The 25,987-nt window shown below is 40.4% G+C and overlaps 1 protein-coding gene across 2 annotated transcripts in view; it reads left to right on the forward strand.

Annotated features, from left to right (window-relative positions):
• Positions 1 to 1,526: 1,526 nt before the first annotated feature.
• The window catches only part of PTPRG (protein tyrosine phosphatase receptor type G), a 759,142-nt gene continuing 734,681 nt past the window's right edge, over positions 1,527 to 25,987 (forward strand). For both annotated transcript variants that reach the window (XM_070936839.1, XM_070936840.1), the window contains exon 1: positions 1,527 to 1,611. In XM_070936839.1, coding sequence (XP_070792940.1) covers positions 1,527 to 1,611 — 85 coding nt within the window. The remainder of the gene's footprint in view (positions 1,612 to 25,987) is intronic.

Raw genomic sequence — 25,987 nt, forward strand, 5'->3', positions numbered from 1 at the left:
GAGACGGGGTAGCCGCGCCAGAGATACTTTTTATTTATTTTTTTTTTGTATCAATAGCGCAGGGTGTTGCACGTGTAAAATGAAACCGCTCCTTCCGGCCGAGGTTGAACTGCTGATGGCCGGTCGCCGTCAGTGGCTCCTCCGGCAAGCAGTGGGGAGCGCATGTAGCGGACACGCAGAGCCTCTGACGCCTTGTAAAAGCCGAGGGGGAAGAGTCTGCACGTGCTCTCTACTCGCTGGGGTGGACGTCGTATGCACGCGGAGCGAATGTGTGTGTGTGTGTGTGTGTATATATATATATATATGTGTGTGTGTGTGTGTGTGTGTGTGTTTAGCCATGTGAAGCGCAACCACCCAAGGGCTGTGGGACGACGAGAGCATGGGAAGCCCAACGCAAGCGAAGAGACGCCTGGAACGGGCTGGAAACTAGGCGGCACCCCGTTTTTCCGGCACCGCTGGATGCGAGAGGCGCGTCTGCGCTGCCCCTTTAAGAGCCTCGAGTGCGCGCAAAGCCCTCCTCCTCCTCCTCCCCCGGCGCGCCCCCGCCTCCTCGCCTCTCCTTTTCTCTCTCTCTCTCTCTCTCTCTCTCCCTTCCGCTCCCGCTCCCTCTCCGCTTTAAAGTCTCAGCCAGGATCCAGGCTCACATGTTACTTCCTGTATGGAAGAATGGAAAGGTTCCAGCAGCAGCAGCTCCTGCCTGACTCTGCCTCGCCAGCTTTCGCCGGAGCCTCAACTTCCAGCAGCGGGATGGATTGAAAGCAGCTCCGGCCAGCCCGACTCTCCGCAGCTCCTTCCTTTTTTTGCTCCGAGCTCCCCATCGTTTGGGAAGGGGACGAAATCCTCCCGCTTCTGCCGCGCTCTGAACTGCCGGTTCGCAGGAATGCCTTTTTGCCTTTGGCCTGCCGAGAGGCTGCCCGCATGAAGAGTCCGAGCCTGGCCGAGGCGCTCTTTCTCCAGCGATCCCCGTCGCCGCCGCCGCCGCCGCTGCCGGGCTTTTGGCGGCTTGGAGCGAAGTTGTGAGCTCCGGGGCGCCCGAGTTTTCCCCCCGCAGCGGTTCGCTTGGCTTCCGAGGCCCTTGAGCGGCGCTGCTTCTCTGCTCAAACTCTGGGACTCTGCGTCTTTGCATCCAGGCGGCGATCCCAACCGTGCAACTCCGGAACGGAAAAGCGAAGCGAGGGGGCCCGCTGCGTTATTGCGCTTCGGGAGTGCGAGAAGGACGGGAACGGCGCGGAGCTGGGAACGGGGGGCGGCCGTCAAAAGAAAAATAACCAAGAATTGTTCTCCTTTTGTTTCCAGCCGAAGGGGGGGGAGGGAGGGAAGTGTACAAGTTTGGTCGCCCCTCCACAAGTTTTGTGTGGGATTTTTGTGTGTGTGTGTGTTGCCTTTTTTTTTTTTCTTAAGAGGGGGAATGCGTGTGCGTCTGTGGAATCCTCGCCTTTTTTGTTTTTAAAATCCGTTTCAAGAGAGCTCTCTCTCCCCCCCTCTTGCTTTAATTTTTTTTTTTTCTCCGATGTGCGGTTTTGGACATGCGGAGGCTACTACAACCGTGTTGCTGGATCTTTTTCTTGAAAATCACCATCTCCGTGCTCCATTACGTGGTGTGTTTCCCCGGTGAGTGGCAATCGAAGCGTGGGATGGAGGGTGGGAAAAGAGGCTGGGGGCAGGGAAAGGCAAGGAGGGCGGGCGAGGGCGCCAAGGAACCCCGCAGATGTCGCCCCGAGTCCCGCCTCTCTCTTTCTCTCTCTTTTACCCCACTCGGTGGATGAGCCTCTCGCTTGGCTTTTGCATGTGTGCTCCGGAGTCATTTGTGGCCGGCGGGCTGTGTACGGTGGGTGGGTGCAGGCAGTTTGGGATCCAAAGGCAGGGACGAGAGAGAATGCGTTGCAAAATCCCCCCCCTTCTTGGACCCAATCTGTCTCCTCCCGCAGCCAGACCCCCGATCCTCTCCTCCCGGGCAGGGAAGAAACCGGCTTTTTCTTAAGAGATGAGGCGGCTTCGTTCCCTCGGGCTCCGGTTTGGATGGGGTGAACCGGGGAGAAGGAGACAAAAAAAAAAAAAGACCTTTGAGCTTGGCTCGCTGCCCTTTGCCGCTTGTTCTCCTCACAACTTCTGCTTGTGAGATGCGCAGTCTTCCTCGTCCACCAGTGCCCCTCTTGTGCCTTCGCCCTTCGGTTGGAGCGACGTGGAGGGGAGGGGAAAGACCTTCAAACCGGCTGCTCGCTGCACTTAATGCGGAGTAAATGGGCTTCCCTCCACCCCTGCCTTCAGTAGAAAGTGAATGTGTCTGATATGGTCGGTTCTCCCTGTGTTGTTTTATCTGCCACTACTGCTTACTACTCAGCCTTCCTTGGGGTGCTGCCTAGCGCCTTCCGTTATCTTTCTCCTTGAAGTAGCCACATAAAGATTACTGTATAATATCTTTTTTCCTAATTCTCTCCCCCCCCCTTTCCAAACTACTGGTTGAGCTTGGTAAATGGTTGTAGGCTTGGCTGGAGAGGCAGAGAAACTCCCTCATTTGAACGTTGGAAATTCAGCCAATTTTTTAAAAAAAAGTCTGTTGCCATAACATGCATCTCCCTGTCAGAAATTCTTGTGCTTCTTTCCTTCTGCATCATCAGACCTGGCTTGCTTTTATTTTGGCCTCTTGGTTGCCCTGCTCTTGCATTTGGTGCAGTGTTTCCTAGACAGACCCTGAGTGTGGCAGAGACAAAATGCCAGCTGTGGATGTGTGCTTGGTGGTGCTGTGTGTGTGTGTGTGTGTGTGTGTATGGGGGGGGGGGAGGAGAGAAACCAAAAAAATCCCATTCTCAAAAATTGGGTATGCAAACTAGCCATATCAGCCAGGTGGAAATAAGGTGGATCGTGTCTATTTTGGAAATCACTGGGTTCTCTTTATTTCTTACCTTGACTTTTGGCTTTCCTCTACAGCTGTCTGTGCATTTTTATTCTATTAAACTTGAAAGGTGTCACACCGTTGACCTTGGTACAGATGGAGAGGGGAGAAAGAGTTAGAAGAAGGTCAGATGACACCCTCAAAGGTGGAGAGGAATATCAATTCTGACATTTTAGATAGGTGGTCTAAAACCTTGTTCCCTTTTGGGCAGTTCTGGAGTCTAGCCAAAGTCATTTTAAGATGATGGGCATTTGCTTGACCCATATGATTTCTGACATGCAGGGTTAACCATTGCATGTGTGTGTGTGTGTGTGTGTGAGAGAGAGAGAGAGAAAGAGAGAGAAACAGACATTGTGTTTGCTTGTTCTGTTGATAGAAAGCATGCATGGTGGAAACATTGTTGGAAAAATTTTGTAGTGCAGGATGGATTTTGGTTCACCCATATCGGTTTCTAAGCTGATCCCAGAGCCCGGAAAAAGTTAAAAATGTCAGGGAAGCTTATGTCTCTCTGTGAATGGTTTTCTCACCCCACCTTCATACTGTATACAGTAACACAAATGGGCCAGCAGAGGCACTGCTGAGCTGCTGTCTTTTCTGAACTGCATTCAACATATGTATACCCCAAAGTCTCCCAATGTGTGTACGCTGATCAGATAATACTACATTTCAGAACAATTCCTAAAACCTATCTCTATTTAAGAGAAGGAAGGGTATCAGGTGCTCTTGCCATTTGCTCTAAATTTCAGTACAGTCTTGCATATGATAGCTCGGCAAATGATGAATGCCTGGAATTTGCCTATTTATACAGTCCATAAAATGTCCACAAAGGTGGTTTTGTGACAAATATTCCAATGTTTATCAATTTATCCTTTCCCATTTTTTCTTTATGAAAGTGATGATGACTCAAATTTGAATGAAAATATATGTCACTGGTACAAGCAACTTCTTTCTGCTTGTGTCTTGTAAAAAAAAAGCTTTAAAATCATTTGTTTCTTACAAATATTTCAAGGATCCTTAGGCTAAGAAGAACTGTAAGGAGCAAATCCACATTACTTTGTTCCAACCCCAGAAAATTTAATGGGACTTCTTTCCATTCCACAATTCATACCATGTATTTCAGAATGGCACCCTTAAATAAATTTTTTAAAAATCTTAAATTTATCAAACTCCCTACTGGTCATATTTGTACCATCCACACTTCTTTCCTGATTTTACCCCCAATGCATTTTTCCTTAATAGGCAAACTTAATATGAATATGCTAATTTGATATGCAACTTTTCTTTGTTATGGTTGGCTTAAGTTTTTTTTACTTTTCATTAGCACCTCTTTATAGCTATGATTAAAGGTAGAACACAGATCTTTTTGATGTTATTGTTTATAGTTAATATATGCATAAGATGAAATAAAAGATGGATAGGAAAAAAAGACTTGAGAAGCTAAGGTTGCAATTCTTTGATGAGATGTTCTAGCTAAGGAGTAAACCACGTTGAATGTAGTCTTATTTCTTCTTAAAAAATTGCCCACATCATATAAAGGTTTAAAAACTCAGAGATCGATAACACTATGAAAAGTTTAATCTTACTGGAAGAATACCCCTTATACCTTTTTCCAGACAATTCAGAAAGCCAAACAGAAAAGAGAAAGCATGGGGAAAAAAAATCTTGCCTCTGTTTGATATTCTGCTGCCTGTGAGAAAGAACATTTATCTTCTTTGTATTGATTCCTTCTCGATTTCATCCTTCCAAGTGACGCCTTTCTTTCTGAAGCTGTTATATATTGTACAGTAATTTCACCTAGAAAGCAGGCTGTGGGAACACTACAAGAAAACAAGCACTGATGTAAGTTTAATGTGACACTGGTGGAAGACTGTCAAATGTATATCAGAGGAATCTAAATTAAGCAGCCCTTTCTGCAGTGGAACATTTGTTGCTCATTTTATGGACATCTTGTGCAAGGTCCAGGTTACAAGTACATGGACGAATGACACTTAACAACAATCCTGGCTAAAAAAAAAGGGTCAATACTAAAATGAAGACTCTTAATTGAAATCGGTGCATCTTTGTTTAAAGACAAGTACGGTAGTATCCAGTGGTGTGTTTTTAATGATTATAAAATGAGGGTAGGTTGCTGAAGTGAAGGTTTTGGGTTTGGTGCTAACAGTTAAAACATTTAAGCACATAGAATGCCTGGCACCAACTTCTGCTTCAGTCTTCGACTTGGGAAAGAATTGGAAATTGAAAATACCTTAACCTTGAATAGGCACTGATATGGCACATTTTTATAGTGCTGCATTTATTTCTTCAGTTTGGTCGGTATGACAAGAAGATTACTTTCTCCATAGTTTTTAGGTTGTTAAATTTACTTGCTCTGGCGTGTCTTGTAGTTGACTGCTAGGTTGGAGATAGAATTTCAACCTTCCTATGTTGGTGGAAGGAATACATTTTGGAAACAGTACTTTTTTGAATGGCTGAATTGGTGAGGCCAACCAGAGCTTCTGGAGCATTTTATGAAGAGCCTGCAGGCTAAAAGCATGGTGGGAGTTGTGATCTAGCACAACTGGAGGGCAGTCATGTTGGGGGAAAACTCCTGAAGCTATCTCCGCTAAGATCTGGAATAAGAAATTATGCCAGATGCAGAGGCATTCTACTGTAGCAAGTTAAAAACTGCCACAATAGTTATATATATATTTATGTGTTTGTGTATTTATACTTTAAATTAATACAGCTGTTTAGTCACTGGAAAGAAACAAGCCATAGCTTCTTCAGTTATGGCTTGTCTAATACATTGCAGTTGGGTGGGTTTAATTAACATTGAATCATAAACCATGACTAAAAAACAGAATAGCTGGGTACACATCGTGTTTCATCTCATAAACAAGCATAGTGGTATAATGCCCAGCCTTTACAGTTTGTAAATCAGAGTTTATGGTCTGCAAAACTGATCAGTTACAATCAGGATCAAGGGTCCCCAACTTGTGGGCTGCAGCCCACTAGTGGGCCATGAGGGATTTGCAAGTGGGCCGTGGAAACGGCTGGTGAGCACACACGGGCACACACATCCTCACTTGCACGAGCAGTGGGCGAGCGTGTGTGCATGCACTCCATTTGTGTGAGCGGCAGGCAGGCATGCATGGCGCTCACACAAATGGAGCTGCACGCATGTGTGCTTGCCGGCCGCTTGCATGAATCATCCCCTCCCTTTCGCCGGTCCACAAAGTCGGAAACATTGGGGAACTCTGCAGTAAATCAATCCTGAATTACACATATTATATGAGTATATGCTTGCACTGTTTTCAGACACATCTAGCTGTGATACAAATTGGTGGTATTCGAATACTGTAAATCTGTGTTCCTCAACCTTGGCCACTAGTAGATGTGTGAACTTCAACCCCCCAGAATTCCTCAGCTAACATGCCGGCTGGGGAATTCTGGGAGGTGAAGTTCACACTTTTTTCATGCTGCCAAGTTGAGAAATACTGCTGTAAATAGGCATGCTGAGATTTCCACAGTACTTTTATCCTTTTTTAAAAAAAGACACTAGAGTGCAAGAGTGATAGAAAGTGAAAATAGGTGAGCATGGAGGAATTTGCAATGAAAAACATTCATGATACCACTGAAGATGACAGGTTTTACAAATGCACAGTAAAATACGTGGCAACAGGTGCTGGAAAAAACAGATTGCAATGTGAGCACATGTGGGTGGAAGGAAGTGTAAGATCCTGGAGATGGCTGTGAGAGGAGAAGCGGCAGGCTGGATAATAAGAAATAGCCAGGCTGCTGCCTTCACCTAAAAAAATTAAAATGAGCAATCCTTATTGATTAACCTGCAAGCTCATAATTCTTAAGACAAAATCAGCCGATAAGACTAAACAACAAGCAAAAGGCTTGTTCTTAATATGAGTATCCATGGCTACCTTCCTGTTCATACTTACTATGAAATATTCTTGCCTGAAATTGGTGGGCTTCCCTTCGCCTACTTTTTTTAAAAAAAGGTGGTGCTAGAAATGTATGCAATTTTTGTTTGCGCTTGGGATGGAGTAAATAAATGTAAACAGCTATTTGAGGTAAAGAGCTACTTAAACAATAACAAGTAAACAACAATACATTTGAATCCTTAAAACCTGCTTTGATTTATTTAATATTATTGACAATCGCTGCAGAAATTGTCCTATTATATGAAACTAAAGTTATGTAGTAATTCTTTGACTCTCTAATTTTGAATATTGGGAGCATAGCTTCATTTAAGTGCAGTCCATTATGATCAAAGGGATTTGAACAAGATGCTTTATAGCAGGGGTGTCAAACTGATGGCCCATGGGCCAGATGTGTCATGCACAGGCCATGCCCACCCAAGCTCCGCGAATGAAAAAAAGTCATGAAGCGTCACGTGATGGCAACATGACGCGGCGAGTTTGACACCCGTGCTTTATAGGGTGAAGACATTGATAACTTGAGGTTCTATACCAAGCCACACTTTTTAAATCAGTTGTCTAGTTTATCATATATTCAGTTGTAAATCATAGATTATTATAAAATAGTAAACTATCCATTAAGAGACCATAGTAAAGTAAAACTAAAGAACCTAAAGTGTATGGATTACTGTAATGCAATGGCTCATGTTAAATGATGTGATTTGCATGATGTTGCAAACTCAGTAGTTTATTCAACAAATGTTGGTTAAACAGAGGCTTAACACGTTATGTAGATCCTCCCTTGGGCTGAGTTGTCTGAATATTCTTAAATTTAAATTTATTTGGTATAGAAAAGTTTTCAGCAGATGGCAGCATCTAGCCACCCTTGGCTGATTTTTATTTATTTTTTAAATAGGATTTTAGACTTGGCTAGTATTAGGATGGGAGGCCACTAGGAAACCCTAGAGGTGAGACCCAGAGTGGAAGTTGAAAATCATCCCAGAAGACAGCATGATAAGCCCACTTCCATGCTATTGATAGGAAAGCAACGTGCACATTTCTATTTAGTCAGGCTCAGTTCAAAAGTCTCTCAACTTCACGGAAAGGAAAAAAAAACATTTTTCAACAAAACGTTTGTGTCCCTTCCTATTCAATAAGATTAAATCTATGGAAATCTAGTTTAAATAATTTTGAATTGGTTTACGTAGCTTGTGTGGAAATAAAAAAAAAAAGTATTGGCTTTGCAGTATGTATTTTCTTAGGAACCTCATTTATTATTTCACTCTTTCCCTTGGGGACTGTTATTGAATTGTTTTGGAGCACATATGCAGTTTTTGAGGCAGATTTATTACAATTTGAGGGATTCTGCCTAGACGAGATTTTTTTTTTTTGTAGTTTTACCTTTCTTACTATCCGTAAGCGTTTAAAGGCTAGTTCCTTGTATCTTATTCACATAAGCTATTTAAGTTCCTTTTTTAAAAAAAAATGTGCTTGAATTGTGGACTTAGACTTTTGAATAACAAAAGGATTTGAGATGTCCTTTAGAAAGCATGGAATATAGAACAGAGGGTCCTCCAAGATTTGTCTTGGCCCCAGAGCTTGTGGGAAATGACAGATCTTACATTTTAATGACTGCTTTTTCTTTTTCCCCTCATGCGCTTTGTTTTTCTGGAAGTGTCTAATGAAGTCCTTGAAGATTAAGAATGTCAAGTATCTCTGCCTTCTTTCCTAGGCAGTAGACATGAACTTGTAAGCAGGCTTCAGAAGAAGAAGTGGCTGAGGGAAGACTTTTGATATCGCCTAGCAAGTTTATGGAAGCTGGTTCTGTAGTTAATGATGCAAGGCTGTAGCTTTTGAAATCTTGCACAGCCTTAGAAGCTGAGTATTGCAATAAATATAGCTTGGGAAGTGAGAAAAAGGGTTTTTGCACCAAGGCTAGTGTGAAAATGTTACATCTGGTTTTGGTTTGTGCATGTAAGACGTGGAACAGCTAATTACTAGTTATAGAGTTTATTATTAAGCATTTATGTCTTTTTTTTTAAATCAAGTTTTATTGATTTTTTCTTTCACACACACACATACATATTTTATGAACAGTATTGACTATCATATCTTATACAACATATATCCAATTTCATTTTAGTTACCATTTTTGCCAAAATATTCTTTTTCCATACTTTTTTATCTTATCTTAATACTTCTATGCTTATTATATAAACAACATCACCATCCACCCTCAAATTCTAGTTTCTTAACATTATTTCAATTAGTTACCTTATCCATTGTTAATCATATATATTCCCTTTTAACTTTCATATTAATTCGTTCTTCATCCTAATAAATTTGAACATGCTCGGGGTTGCCTTTCTACCATTTCATCTCCCTTGTTTTACAACAATTCTCTCCTCTCCTCTCCTCTCTCTTTCTTTCCTCCTTTCTTCTTTCCTTTTCTACTTTCCTCCTCTCCTCCTCCTCTACTTCCCCTTCCTTTCCCCACTCCTCCATTCCTTCCTCCCTTTCTAACCACCTCTCCTACTCTTATTTCCCCTCCCTTTCTTCCTCTCCTTTTCCCTTTCTTCCATTCCTCTCTCTCCTTCTCCTTTATATCTGGGTATCCATGTCAATTGACGTATTTGTAGGATCCATTATTTGAAGATGTTACTTTTCAGTGCTCCTTTGAGGGTTTTTTTTTTAAATAAAAGACTAATTTGTTGAAGAAAATGCATTGAGTTTCCATGTGGAAAATAGCCATTTATTTATTTATTTATTGGTTCGATTTATATGCCGCCCTTTTCTGGAGACTCAGGGCGGCTTACAATGTGTTAAGCAATAGCCTTCATACTTTTGTATAAACCTGCTTAGTAGGGCTTTCACCCCCCCCCCCCAGCAGTGTTCTTTTTTTTATCCAAAGTCAGCTTATTGCCCCCACAATCATTTTATCTACCTCGAAAGGATGGAAGGCTGAGTCAACCTTGAGCCTGGTGAGATTTGAACTTGCAGTAATTGTAGGTAGCTGGTGTTACTTAACAGTGCTTTAGTCTGCTGCGTCACCAAGGCTCATCCTCAACCCAAGGATCTTGATGGTCTTGTTGCAATATTTTTGTCAGGTTCCAAGTAATGCACCCATTACAAATCGAACTCCGTTGGCTAGAACAAATAAAATGCTTGGGTCTCAGCAGGAAGAGAAGAGGAGAAACAGAAATTATCATTAGAAAAATTATCAGATACGCATCAGAAAAGCTTATAACTCATGGTATGCTTAGAGTACCAATGTTCTACCAGTTAGATTTGGGATGTTGTATTGCCAAATGCCCTTTTAATAGAAACCTTTGCTTTTTTTAAAAAAAAAAAAGAAACCACACAACATATAATCTGGTACTTTGTATTCAGTTATAAGAGAAAAAGGCTGGCGAAAAAAGCTGGAACTCTGACAGCTAAGATTCTATACGGTATGATGAGAACTGCTTTTTCATACCAGTGGATTTCAGAAATCCTGCTAGTTCCAATTTTAAATCTTCCATTGCTGGTCCAAACTACTTTGGTAAGTCTGGAAGCTGGTTATCATATTGATAAGGCTAGGACTAACTTTCAAGCCAGTCTTGCCATCACAAAAGGGAATGAGGAAAAGAGGCTGGTCTTCCTTCCTATATTCAGTTGCCCGAATATAGATTTCTCATTTGAAGGTGAAATGCTCATTGGAATTCTTGTATTATAATCTTAAAACTCTTTATAATCTAATCAGAGCTCTGAGAGACTAATGCATTGGATTAACTGTTTCTAATCCAGGTAGCTACATTAAGTCTGACAATAAGATGCTTAGCTTTAGATAACATAATTCTAGATGACTGGACATTGACTGTATCGAAACAAATTTGCTTTTTCAAGATACAGTGGCTGGCTGCTCTCAATAAAGTCATATGCTGCTCTTCTTAACATTCTTTGTCTTAAGGACTAAGGTTAACCAAAGATTGGTAAACTACTAGATCTGACCCCCACTGTTGGTAGCCCTGGCCCTTAGATTTCTCCCTTTCATTTTTTAAAAAAATTGGGCCATCAAAACAAAGGCCTCTCTGCTTTACATATAAAATGATTGATTTGTTTTAAAGCAATTTTAAATTAAATTTAAATAAAGCCCATTCATGCGATGGGTGGCTGTATAAATTTGAGAAAACAAGCTTACAATAGAGTTGGCAGAGATGGCAAAATTATTTTGGGCAGAGATTTGCGAATCTGATTATTCTGATTAAAGAGAAGAGTTTCTGTATGTTTCTGCTTAAAAACTGCTTCTGGACTTTCGACCTTAAACTGAAAAAAAAAAATGAAACTTTGATTTTAAGTTTTGAGGATTAGATGGTTGCTATAATTGGCTTGAAATACTGTGAAATTGTAAAGCAAAAGGTTGAAGTTTTTTTTTTTTTTGTACTGTATTGCACTGAAAAATGTCTTCTTTCCTTTTTGACCCTTCTCTCTCTTAGCTTGTATCCTTTTGTATTTTTATCTTACAATAAAATTCAGTAAAATCTCAATAAACAAGCTTAAATGAATACTTTCAAAATTGGTGATTGGTTCCACTTTATGTAGGTTTTAATGTATATAATCTGCAGAAAACTGTATATAATCAGTTTACTTTGTAAACCAGAGGTCCCCAACCTTTGTAGCATTGGCGGCTCAGCAAAGGTGGGGGAGAGGGGAACTGGGCCGCGCAAGCAGTGGGCTGGTGCGCATGTGCGCGCAGCCCAATGTGCGTAAGCGGTGGGCTGGCTCGCACGTGCCTGCATGGCGGCCCGCCGCTCACACAAGTCAAACTGCATGCAAGTGTGTGCATGCTCTGTCTTGTCACTCACGCTGCCCTGTTGCAAATAGTCTATGGCCCAGTAGGAGGCCACAGCCCAGGGGTAAACAACTGGATACTTATTTTTAAATTGTTTAATAAAATTGGACATAACAGGTACTGCTAATCTACAATTCCTAGAATGTCCAGTAGCAGAAGTAATGGTGATGATACTGGCAACTGTATCAACATCTGGGTGGCCATCAGGTCATCATCCCTGCCTTAATAAAAATATAGAAATATAGTTTGATGCCTCTTTGTTGTTAGTGCTATAAGGTGGCAGAAGCCAGGTTCAACGCAAAGGTTCCTTTTTTCCAGAGCTCAGTTTTCTAGCTATTAAAACAGCCATTTTGAAAGGTTAACATCTTGAGTTCGGTGTTCCTGATTGCAGTTTTGGGCAAGGATTAGTATGCAGGCTTTGAAATTGCAACCTTTTGCTTTTTTTTCATTTGTTGCTGCTTTTAAAAATCTTGGAACATATATTAGAAGGTTATACACTGTGTTTTAAAAAAATTCCTTACATTTCATGCTCTTCTCTTTATTGGCTTTCTTTGCAGTAATAAGAAACAAACAAGCAACCCGTAGCTTGTTTCTCGTAACGTTGGGAAAAATCTACTTCTAAATATTACCATGGGGAAATCTTGCCTTCTGATAATGCACAGTCAGAGGCCACTCTTTCCAAAAAAGAAGTGGATAGGTTGTCCATCAATAGTGGAATGCTTTTCATAATGATTATCAATGAAATCTCTTCGGCAGACGTCATTCTGTTACTAATGGTCTTTTTCCTTCAGGGATGGATGGGGGGCAGGCAGCATTCCACAACGGGTTCTATCCAGCCACTAGCTTTTTAATTTTCTTGGTTTAACCTAACGTGTCTTTTCATGGTTCTATGATGGACCTCCCCAGTTAGGAAACCAGTTCCTATTGCTGTGGGACCCAGTGGCTCAGCAATTAAAGACACTGAGCTTGTTAGTTGGAAAGTTGACAGTCCGGGTTCAAGACCTGAGTGCTGCGTGATGGGGTGAGCTCCCATTACTTGCAACACCTCCCGCCCACCTAACAGTTCGAAAGGATGCGGACGCAAGTAGATAAATAGGTACCACTTCGGTGGGAAGGTTACACCATTCTGTATGCCTTGGTGTATAGTCACGCTAGCCACATGACCACAGAAGTCTTCGGACAATGCTGGCTCCTTCAGCTAAAAAACAGATGAGCACTGTGCCCTAGAGTGAGACACGAATGGACAGGGAAGATCCTTACTATTACCTTTTCCGATTGCTGACTCTGGGTCATGTGACTGCCTGTCAGGTGCTTAGCAGCTTTTTATGGCAATATTTATGATTGTTTGTAGCATCCTGCAGTAACATCATGGCATTTTATGATGGTTTTGTCAAAAACTGGCATTTACTTTCAGTTTTCACCAAAAATGACTTAGAACAATCAATGTGTTTGCTTAATAACATGCCACAAAAAAAGTCGTAAATTGGATTGGTCGTATGGATGGCCCACTTTACCAACGGTCACAACTTTTGACCATAATGGGCAAACTACGTTATGGTTGTAAGTCAAGGACTACAATGGATGTTCTAACACATATTGCACTAAACGTTTTGATCTTGTCTGCTGGTGCACCCCCAGGACTGATTCGATTAGGAAGATTGTGGTATCTATCTGCAGTAAATGAACCTGTTCAAGGCTGCTCCTCGTACAAACATGTCTTCTATTTGTTTGCCCCATGGCTTTCTTCAAAATGGTGGCTTTCCTATTGGCCTGATCGGACTTTTTGCTTTTTAAATCTTTTTTTAAGGAAATGTGTATCAACAATTGGCTGCCCACCTTATTTGAATGAACACTATAAACTGGTTAACTGATTCACATGAATGTGAAAGCATCCAAAGCATGGAATATCCCTGTAACAAAATATCATAATTTACTGAATACCAATTCCTGAGAAATGTCAGCATCGTTACAATGTGGCCAGTGTTTCACAAGATGGCAGCTGTTTTGTTGCCCTCACCCCATTCCTAAGAGGTCTGTAAGGGGCGTGCATAAGTGTACCAGTGTGCCTACCGTCCCTGTCCTAATATTCCTTTTTACTTACTCTTTTCATGTATTCAAATTACATTTATACTTTTACCTGTTATATATGCTTGACAAATAAACTTATGATTATGTCATTGTGCAAGGAGGGGCTGAAAAAATCCAAGACATGGGCTAGTTCATTGTTAAGCGTTTTAGCAAACAAGAGCACAAGTATCTTTGATGTAGGAGTTCTGTGATTAGGACCTACAGTGAGAGAATCAGGCTTCCAAAGTTCGTTTCAAAAGGAGAGGAAAAAATACCCCACAGGAGCAAGCATAATTACAACGAAATGCCAATATGAAATTTGGTGCTCCCAAAATACCTCCCTTTAATTTGGGGACACACTGGCTATTTTTTTTATTCCTGAATTTGGTAAACAGAATAGTTAAAAGAGAAAGATAAAAAAGAACCCTGTTAAGATTTAACTGCTTTCTCCATCTTTAGAGAGCAACATAAACAAGGTCTATGTTTTGAATTTTGTGGTTGTGTCCTTTTATTAAGTAATGACCAATTCCTGCATTCCACATTGAGGTGACCCAAACTGAACCTGAGTTCAGGCAACTTGTCCAGCCTTCTTCTCCTCAGCCCACACTAGGAATATGAGCACAATGTGAATGTTGATTCTAAATGCACCAAAGACACGGAGGGCTTCACCAAGTCTTATCACAGTGTTCATTGTGCTGTTCATAGTCCTTAGTTCTGTTCAAACACCTGGAGCTACAGATCCTGATTAGGCAACAATCAGGTGAGGGGTTGTCCTGAGATTGGCTGTAACATTGACACACTCAGCAAACTGAAGCCAGAACCAAGTGACACTTAAGGTTTTGCAATATGAACAATTGGTTAGATTTATTTACTTAGAAAGCAACCTGTGTGTCAGGACATGATGATGTGGAACTCTATGTTGATGTGCAAGGTAGAACACTGCATAGAGCACTGTGAGTTCACCTGGGGTAAAACTTTACTATTGTCTTTATTAGGAGGGAATGTAGCATAGGTATGGGAAAAATTGGTAACTTAGTCTACATATTTTGGTATAATCAAATGTAACAGAAAATGCTTTAAACCTTCAGTTGACTAAAGTCTTTAATAGACAGCAGAGATCAATATGTATGGAGCTATTTGGTGATGACTATGGAATATGGAAGGCTGACTTGGAAGTTAAAAAGATAATAAAGAATGTCAATTAACAAATGAAATAAAAGAAGTAGATATGCTGTATGGCTAGGAAAGTAAAAGAAAGGGGAAGAAAACCTCTTCACCAGTAATCAACTCCTAGATAAACAGGGATTAAACCAGACAGACAAACGGTAAACAACAGCCTAATCAAGGAACTACCAAAGAGAAAGCAACATCACCAATATTGTTTTATATAAACAAAGACCAAGCCCCGCTTCCTTCTAGCACTGAAGATCTTACCTAGTTGAGTAACCAAATGTCTGCAAGCAAACCAAGGAAGCTCAAAGAAGACCAAGGACCTCATCAGAGAATGTAATCTCAAGGTTGCCTGTTCCTGTGGAGTAGAGTTGAGCATACATGCAAGGAAGCTGTAGTCTTAATTATAAATGAAAGGCCTAAAACATACATGAGAAGATAAGAATGGGTGTTAGTTAAATTGATGTCTATGATTAGAGGAACCCATAGCTTATATATTATGCTGCATCAAATAATGAGAGAATCAGTGAATGTGATCTAGGTGGAAAAATATTCTATTAGCTGACATGAATGGATAGGTGGGAGTGAAATGAAGTATTGAAATAATGATTGGGTCATTCAAAATTCCAAGCATCGCTGCAAATGGTGACTTTAGAGCATTTCCTTAGAAAATACCTAATTAGATCAGGTGTGTCCAACCCGCAGCCCCTAGCCCATACAGCCCCGGACAGTAATACAGCCCTACACGATCATAAATTTTTAACATCATTATGTGATCTATATACATTAATTATATATTTTATATACGGCCTCTTCACTCAGTGTGGCCCAGGCAAACCAAAAAATTGGATGCGCATGGATTTGACTGTAGTTTAATAATATATATATGCATGACAAAGGGATAAATAAACATCCGAAAACATGGGTTGAGTTTGTTCTTTGTGGTGAAAGATTGAGAGAATTGGCATAGCATATAAGGGTGGAATGTAAAATTACATGATAGTGTCAGCCATGGATCTTGGAAAAATGGTAAAGGGAGAAAGAAAAAGAAAAAGAGTCCTTGGGTTACAGTAGTGGTCCCAACTTTTCCGGCTCCATGGACTAGCAGTGGCGGCGGGGAGGATTGGGTGATTTTGTGCATGCACACACAGCTTGAGCAAATGGAACTTCCTGCATTTGCTCGCCACTTGTGCAACCTGATTGCCAACAGGCCATGGACCAGAAATTTGGGACCCCTGGATTATAGGATTGTCATTGTTAAGTAATGCAGTTATAAAGTGTAATATCATGTGACCACATCACTTAATGACGGCTGTCTTGGTTGCTATTGGTAACCCCAAGATAACACTGTTTAAATGAGAATAGATGGAAACCCCAGGTAAGGAGCATGGGGGTGATGAGTGAATTCATGGGAATACCAGTGCAGGTCTCAAATCAGTATGAGGGGGAATGTTTGCTGTAAAAAATGAGAATGGGAAAAAGTTAATGGTGTTTATAGAGAAAAATTGAAGAAATGTTAATGTAGTATAAAATGGTTGTGCAATTAATACAGATGTGAAGACTGTATCTGCCTGGTAATTAGAAGGATGCTGCTACTCCTAAAGAGAAGGTGGCAAGAATGAATATAAAGACTATAGGAGGTTTAGACATAATTCTGACTGAATTTGGTTGGTGATTGTGGGAAATTTGGGAAGTACAATGAAGCTTTTTGCTGGGTAGGAGGTATACAAGTCACATTTTTGATCTTCAGCGGGTCATTGAGAAATGAACGTGAGATGGGAAAGAAAGCATTCTGTACATGCGTTGATTTAGAAAAGGCATATCATGAAGTGAATAGATTTGAATATTCTACGCGAATATGAAATTGAGGATTGGTTGCAAAGAGCAAAAAGGTGATACAATGGAATGCATGAAAACGAATGCTTAGCAACTGGCTCAAAGCTGAGATAGATTTAAGACAAAGCTTAATGTCTCTCTGACTGTTAAATTCGTTTGTATATAAGAATGTAAAGGGCGCTTTTGGTCAGATTTGTCAATTGGGATGTAAACGTAGGTATACTTTTGTATGCAGATGATCCTGTAGGTTCTAGTGGTTAAGGCAGGGGTGTCAGACTGGATTTCTTTGAGGGCTGGATCAGCACTGTAGTTCTCCACGGGCCAGTGGGGGGCGGGGGAAGATGGGACGGACGCTTCCTGCAGCATTGCCAGTCGAAAACGGACTGTGCAGAGGCACAGTGAGCCCCCCCCCGGCCGCCCGTTTTTGGCCTCCACAGCCTCCTGCAGCACTCTGTCAGCCAAAAACAGGCTATGCAGAGGCCTTACTGGGCTTATGTGTGGCCTGTTTTTGGCCGGTAGAGGCACCACAGGCCAATCCTTTGATATTTCCAGGCTGGCCCCGCAGGCCAAATCCCACCCATGGGCCTTGAGTTTGACACCCCTGGGGTTAAGGCATCAGACAAGAAAGGAAGAAATCATGAGTTCAAGTCCTGTCTTAGCCATGGAAGCCAGCTGGATGACCTTGGGTCAATCACTCTCAGCCCAACCCACCTCACAACACCTTGTTGTGGGAAAAATACGAGGAGTAAGGTTTGTTGGATATGTTTGTTGCCTTGAATTATTTGTAAAAAATATTAAAGGTGGGGCAGAAGCAAACAAATAAGAATCCAAGTGATTTGCAGTGAATTTTAGATCGTGCGATGTGGTAAACTATATAGATCAGGAAATGATTGTATTGGAAACCAAGGTAGTTGCATTTGACAGGGAAAACTGAGTGAAGGCTTGTAAAAAAAAAAACCTAGAAGAAATAGATGTGAGTAATTTGATAAACTGTTAATTGAAGATGAGAAAATGAAATTTCAGTGCATGCAGGCAGGAAATTTAGTATGTAGTTTGTAGTCTGTTGCGTGGAAATATGCTTGATAATCAAAAATCGCTGATTAAGAGATTATTTTTCTGCCTACTTTGTCATAGACAAGTTGAATAAAAGCTGACTACAATGGAAATAGGACGTGAAGTAATCAAAGAATCCAGAATCAATGGGTGCTGAATGTATATGGGCTGAATAGGAAGATGAGTGTCCAGTACAAAAATAATGGATTGAGATGTTTTGGGCACATAGAATAAATGAGGATTTAATCTTAACAATACAGTATAAAGGAAAGGAGAGGCAGATTGTTGTTGTCATGGTTTGATGGAGTTGATAGCATTCTCAGAAAGAAAGTAAAGGCACAAATAGCGCATGACCATAGTTGAAACAAGAAATATAATTTAGAACAGAAGGGTATGACAGGTGTTGCAAACATTATAAATAAAATTTAGATGTATTCCATATTTTTCCTTCCTCCTCCTCTGACTTATTTTTTTTTATTTACTTTTTCTGGATTCCAAATGATCTTGGTTGAAACACCATGGAATCATGTGAGGGGTATGCCTGTTCATATTTAAAACATTTAAAAACATTTTCCAGTGTAGTTTGCAATAAAAATACGGAATGCAACATAACAAAGAACCTAGTACAATTGTAACATAACAAGATAATAAAGGAGCAGCATAAAATTCAGACTCAAAAGAAAAATTGTGTAGAGAAAATAACCAAATAATCAAAATTTCCTAGTCTAGGGAGATATCTTGTAATTGAGAACATTTTTTTAAAAAATATTCCATGCTTATGGGAATAGGGGTGGATTGTCCAGGAAAGAGTCTTCAGATGAAAATAATTTTAATAGATGGATTTGTTCAATCAACTCCATCAATTCAGCCTTGAGCTATAAATATTCTCTTCTGTTGAACTGGGTCCTTGGTGCTCTCTAAGCTTGGTTGTTTTCTTGAAGACATTTCATTACCCAACTCGGTAACATCATCAGTGCCAGAAGAGAGTGGGATTTGCTCTCTGTTTATATACAAGATTTATATTCTGCTTGATTGGGATACTGTACTAAATCAGACAAACAATCCAACAGTAAACAACAACCTAATCAAAGAACCATCAAGGAACACTCCCACCAACACCAATAGGACAACCCCTTTGTAAACAAACAGAGAGAAAACCCCATTCCCTTCTAGCACTGATGATGTTACCTGGTTTGGTAGTGAAATTTTTGCAAGAAAACCACCAAGCTCAGAGAGCATCAAAGACCCCACAGATTTGTTCATTTAAATAGAAGGTACAAGGTATTATTTGTTAGTTAGGTTTAGTCTCTGAATTCCTTTTAAGCCTTGTCTCACCTATTCTTTACTATTATTTCTCCTTTGTGTTTTTGTGTAGTTGTTTCTGTGTGAATGCTTATACCGGCTTTGAACAAAGGATATGTGGAAGAGTCCCTTTCTGAACCAAGGAAACTTGGGATATAGATATTTGTTTGTAATAATTTAGAGCAAGGATGTTGAGTTGAACTGCACTTTTCAGATTCTCAAAAGTTCCACATTTAGAGTTCATTTTTTCCCTACCATTTGTAGTCTATGGTATATATAAATCGATCTGTATTATGAGAGGCCAATTTAGGCAAATAAATAAATAATTTATTTATTTCCAATGACTGATGGGTGAAGGAAAAAAAAACTATATAGGAAATGGTTTTCTTGCCTATTTGAAATGCAGCTTGCAAAGCCATAACTTAAACCTGCTTGTTGATAGCTCTTGCATCATATTCTAATTGGTGAGAATAACTAAAAGGAGTTTCTAAAATTAGTTGTTTGTTTTTCATTTCTTCCATGCCCAAGGGTCTTGCATCAGACTATATGACTTGCATGTCAGTATTCCAGTTCAACACCTTTTCTCTTCTTTAACTATTTAAGTAAGTGTTAACATGTGTAAGTTTAGTGACAGTGTTTTCAGAAGCTGTGATCTGCCTTCCAATTGTTTCTTACTACATTGTTAATGCATAGTAGAAGTGTTTTTATTGTTTACAGTGAATAAATTCACTGTTATGTTTGTAAACCCATGGCTGCAAAATTTGGCACCCTTTAATGTTTGTTCTCTTAGGTTAAACACAGGACCCTGTTCCTCCAAAATAAATTGATACAATTGTGCTTTTAGAGCCTTTGATTTTATTTTTTTTTTGAAATCCCAAATCAGTGAAGTAAATATTCTTAACAATTTGGATAAAATTATGATTTTTCCCAGTGGGATTAATATCCCTAGGTTTACACAAGAATTTCTCACTTTCCCAAAAGCAGGGGTACTTTGGAAGTATATTTTTCACCAGTGGGTTCACTTCAGAGAATCTGGTTTCAGTGGGGATAAATTGACAATTCTGTAGCATATCTAGGATGTAGATTTGAAAAAATTGTTGTTGTTGTTAGTTGCGAAGTTGTGTCCGACCCATCGCAACCCCATGGACAACGTTCCTCCAGGCCTTCCTGTCCTCTACCATCCTCTGGTCCATTTAAGCTCAGACCTACTGTTTCAGTGACTCCATCCAGCTACCTCGTTCTCTGTCGTCCCTTTCTTCTTTTGCCCTTAATATTTCCCAGCATTAGGCTCTTCTCCAGTGAGTCCTTCCTTCTCATTAGGTGGCCAAAATATTTGAGTTTCATCTTCAGGAACTGGCCTTCTGAAGAGCAGTCAGGGTTGATCTCCTCTAGGACTGACCGGTTTGATCGCCTTGCAGTCTAAGGGACTCACAGGAGTCTTCTCCAGCAAAATAATAATTGCAAAAATAATCTAAACCAAATGTCATAACATTGCACTGGGGGGGGGGGGCACAGAATGGTCAGGAGTTTTTCAGATTTACTGTCACTAACCTGGGAATATAATTCAGCCTGGCCTCAGAGAATCCCCTTCTGTCTACCGTACTTGATGGTGGATTTTTTTGGATTCTTTTCTGGAACATTTGTGCCCATGTGGTGCGAGGGATATGGAAGGAGTGGCTCACATGTTATGCTATTCCTACAGTAAGGGTTAATAAGACTTTATTGCCTCCTGACAGGCCCTGAAAACCACTGTGTATGGAATCTCCACTTTCCAGAAAGAATACGTTGTTGGCTGTTACTAGATTTTGTCCAAGTGCTACCTAAATTTGCCAAATGCTGGCTACGTTGACAAAAATTATAAATCGAACCAATACATCATTAAATAAATAAATAAATAAATTAGGATATCTTCATTGTGTTTTTTGGTCCAAATCATTGAGTTTTCTCTACTTTCTATTTTAGCCGTACGTTTCATTTTATTTTGAGTTTAGAGTTTCAGTTTTGGGTCACGGCTGCATAACTCTTGGTGTGCTGAAAGTTTGATTGAACTTTTTTTTACAGTATTAGGGCCTATATGTAAAAACAAAATAGATGAAACCAGAATCAAGTGAAGAGTAAGGTCAAGACAATGATATTTCTTTTTGGAAATTTAAGTAACTTTCCTTATATTTAATATCATATTTCATCTACCGTATACTTAAATAATTCCCTTATGCTGTATTATGAATGACAGGACAGTGGCACCTTTAGGAAAGGCATAGAAGGTGCCATCTAAAACTTTCAAGAGGCTGCTTGTGGCTTCAGAAGCTGTTCATGGATATCCTTTCACATTAGTCATGCATATGGACATAGATATTAGAGTTTTTCTGAAGCAGATGGTAGCATCTGGTCTACCTTTTCTGGCCTTGGAAAATTGGGCCTGTTTCAGTGGTGGGATTCACCGGTTGTAACAACCGGTTTGCTGTGCACGCACTTCGCTCGCACACGTGCCAAACTCACACTTCCACACATGCTCGTTACGATCGAAAGTTGCCTTCTACTGAGTCCAGAGTGAGTAAAATAGCTGAGGCATGGCAATCTGCTCTGCCGCGCCTATTAGCTGGGCTTAAAACAAAAAATATATAGGTACTGTTAGGGTGTGTGTAAAAAGTATTTGTGTTGCTTGTGCAACGAGCAGAGCAGAAACACACAGGGAAGGAGATAAACGTGCAGCTCGTGTGAGAAAAATACTTTATATACAAGATAATAAGCAATCTCAGTGTAGGTAAAACAGTCCAAGGTCATAAACAGTAATATCAGTCCAGTAAGTATCTTCCCTTACCAAAGCAAACAGACTTTAGTAACTCTCGGTATACAGTACCATATAACAATCCAGTCTAACACCAATCAGCAGAAAGACGCAGGAAGGAACAGGAACAATCAGGAACAAAGAATGCTTCTCTGCGCTGCTTATTTATGCACTGTAGCCTAATTACAGGGTTCAGCAAACCCTGATTATGTGGCTCAGTTGTTTCTTAAAGAAACAGATATATTGCCTGACCAACAAGTTAGGAGTAAGCTACAAGCTGAATCTAACAGGTACATTATAGCGCAGGGGTGTGCGGGCGGGCCCATCTAATCATTGGCATGAACCAGTTCACTCTAAACTGATCGTCGGAGCTACCGGTACACCCGAACCAGTCAAAACCAGCTGAATCCTACCCCTTTATACTTGGAGGGGAAGAATATCAGGAAGACAACAGGACTGTAGGCTAAAGGGCCTGGTGGCTTAGCAGACTGATAGCATTGTCTGCATCTGTCTGCAATTACTGTAAGTTCGAATCTCACCAGGCTCAAGCTTGACTCAGCCTTCCATCCTTTCTAAGGTAGGTAAATTGAGGACCAGTTTGTGGGGGCAATAAGCTGACTTTGTATAAATATACAAAAGTATGAAGGCTATTGCTTAATGCATTGTAAGCCGCCCTGAGTCCCCGGAGAAGGGCGGCATATAAATCAATTTTTTTTTTTTTTTTAAAAAGTGGGATTTTATAATCATCCCTGGAGAAAATAATGGCCAACCACATTTGTATTGTTTATAAGAAAATTATACATACTGTTTTTATTGTGTCATCTGGAGTTGAGTCTTGAGGAGGCTTTGCCTTCTTTAAAGTATTTTGCAGCCTATGATATACGAGGTGATTGAACAGTGGAATCAGAAGTAGAGGAAGTAGATCACCACCAATCCAAGGAAGGAGCGACAAGAATAGAGATCAAAAATAGGCCAGATTATCAAGGAAATGTTAAGATGCCTTGCCTCTCTGTGTGTGTGTGTGTGTGTGTATGTGTGTGTGTGTGTGTGCTTGGTAACATAGAATTTGAGAATAGGTTTGAAATCACTAGCTCCTGGTTGAGTTGCTAAATAGCTTAGCCAATGGCCTATAACAGTGATGGCTAACCTTTTTGCCGTCGCGTGCCAAAAGCATGGAGGGAGCGTAGGGGGGACACACACGCATGTGTGCCCACATCCATAATTCTATGCGCCCCCCCCATGCTCCCCCTGCTTTTGGCACGTGATGGCTCGGTGAGCCCAGTAGGCCCATTTTTCGCTCTCTCCAGGCTCCAGAGCCTTTCTAGGAGCCTGGGGAGGGCAAAAACAGCCTTCCCCACCCTTCCTAGAGGCCCTCCGGAGGCCAGAAACAGCATGTTTCCTGACTTCTGGTGGGCCCAGAAGGCCTGAAAATCAACTGGCCGGCGCACACATGCGTTCCGGAGCTGAGCTCAGGTGCCCACCAATATGGCTCCACGTGCCACCTGTGGCAACCGTGCCATAGGTTCGCCATCACGGGCCTATAATATTCTGCAATTTGCTTTGTATGATGGAACACAGTGGATTCATTTTGGGTTGCATATTATTGTTTTTTGCAAGATGTGTTTCAGTGTGAACATTACCTGTATGTTTTGGATTATTTTCTTTTGGGCAGCCTTTTTGTACATTTTGGGCTCTTTTTGAAGGGATGTCTATGTAACCAAGAGGAAATCAGTTTTCTAGCTTTTTTCCCCCCTACAGAAAGCAGTTTGGTACATGTGGATAGATACATCAGATGTATTTTTTCCTTAAGAAATGAGGGTGGCTTATATGGAGTTTCCCATAGAAGACATTTAGGTTTTATAATTTATAATTTCAAGGACCAAATCATAATAGCCCAGCCAGAAGTCACAGGATTGCACCCAACAACCAAACACCTCCAAGAGTTCTGCAAAATTATTGTAGATTTTAGGCTTCAATGTGACAGAAGTTGAAATAATTAATGGCACTTAATAGATGATTTACAGTATTCATAGTAACTAGCAGGATAGTCATATTTGTTTTTAATTCATATTAAATGTTAACAACGTTAAGTTTCTCTCCTGGCTTTATGTACTATTTTTTCGAGTGTGGCATCAACCCCCCAGAAAAAGTTGTGACTTCTTGTAATAGGTAAAAGACTTCCTATCCAATGTTGGCTAGAAGATGCCTTTGATGCCTTCCCTTATTACTTTCTGTTACACAGAGCTTAAGACTAATGGTAATGAAATAGAATTTCAATTTGTAACCCACTCGTCTGTGTCAAGATTGGATTCATTCAATTCCGTCTTGTTCGTGTGTGCATGCAATGTTGGTGCCACTCAGGGAGAACATGCTGATAGCACTTAACATTTAATTGCTTCTCTTGATTCTGTTTGTAAATTAGAGCTTTAAAGAATCTGGAAGAAGGCTGCTACCGCATCTTAATGTCTGAATTGAAATATATAAATAGAACCCCAAATGCTGGAGCGACAGATGAAAGCATGCCTTCACCTCAACTCAGTTGTGTCCAATATTGTGCCTTATCCTTTTAAGAGTCTATACTCATTTTGATGGGTTCCTTAATTTCGAGCATTGCTGAGAGATAATATCTTAGCCAAAATGCACCGGTGGAATCTACCGATCGAACGAATTCCATTTTCACCCTGAATTCTCCTACAGATTGAGTGTAGCAGGTGAGCGAGTAAGACGGAGTAAGGGTTCATGTTACTCTGCACATGGAAGTTTACTTGCAATTGGTAAAATGTGATAAAAGAATCACTGTATTGATTAAGACATAGGTTTAATTTCTCACCTGGCTGCAAAGATCACTAGTCAACTAAGTTTGGCCCAATTTCTACTTTCTTCTTTTCTTTTAGAAGAGTAACAGGAGGAGGAGGAGGAGGAGGAGGAAGTATTTTAGAAGAAAGTGTAATGGGAAGCAAACTATTTGAATGTTTTTTCTTTTTCTACATCCATCCATAAAAGCAAAATACATACTTGAAAGTTTCTTTCGAACCCTTGAGTAATTCTTTAAAAAACTCCATTAAAGCAAAACACCTCATTTAGTTCAAAATGCAATCATTTGTCTTACATAAGATTGCACACGTAACCTTAAAGTTATGGCCCACCAGACGTCTTGAATGTGTGGTCCATAAGACCTCTTCAAAAGTTGTGGTCAGATCATGTTATTTGATGTTTCAGAAGGGGAAAATAAAACAAAGGGGTAATTATGAAATTAGTGTAATTTAATTTTAGTTGACTCTGACTTTAATTGTGTATATTTTGTTGCCCTGGCCTCAAGCAATTATTGCAGTGTGTGTATAGTTCCTCAAAGGTCAAGTTTGGTTGTTGACTAGAAAAAGGAAGGTTTTCAAACCTAGGTCCACTATTATGTTGTCCAAAACCCAGAATGTGCTACTATAGCAGTTGTGCTCAGTCTGCATTCTTTCTGCCTTTAGGAAAGGAATCAAGTCCTTTTCCTTTAACCTTCCTGCTTGGCTTTTTCAATTTAATTGTGACTTTATGGCATTATTATAAAATGTGATGGTTTTGCTTTTTAATTGTTAATCATTTTCAGTGCCCTCTGGGCAAAAAGGTGGGATCTAAATCCTATATTTAAGTAAATAAAACATTTGAAGAATTATTCTCCTTTTCATTCTGTTACATGAGTTGAAGTGTTCAGGGATTTACTGTTTTTCCGTCATCTGAAATTTGCCCAAGGCTAGCTCCTTCATAATCCTTGATACCTTTGCTGTATGGGACTTGCTCTGTTTACCTGTCTCTTTATCTCCACAAAGTCTGCAACTAAGACAAAAGAAGACAAGAAAACTTTTGATGTTGTCTGAAAGATGGAGGGTAGGGGATTTTTTTTTAACAACTCTCCCATCTGTTAGATATTTGGAATTATTATTTCTCTGTATGTGTGATAAGTATGCCTGGCCCTTTCTCGATTTTCTTTCTCTATTTGCTGTTTTGTTCTCTCGAAACTACAAAATTTGGGTCAGTTAGCATGCAGGATAAAAATATTAATTTTTCATGTTTGTTTCTGCAGATAATTTTCCCTCAGAACCCATAATTAATTTCAAATTAATAATTCTAAACAACTAAAAATTCAAGGA

Source organism: Pituophis catenifer, unplaced genomic scaffold, assembly GCF_029215685.1.
Source record: "Pituophis catenifer annectens isolate HBS135680 unplaced genomic scaffold, rPitCat1.0.hap2 SCAF_2, whole genome shotgun sequence".
NCBI classification, from domain to species: domain Eukaryota; kingdom Metazoa; phylum Chordata; class Lepidosauria; order Squamata; family Colubridae; genus Pituophis; species Pituophis catenifer.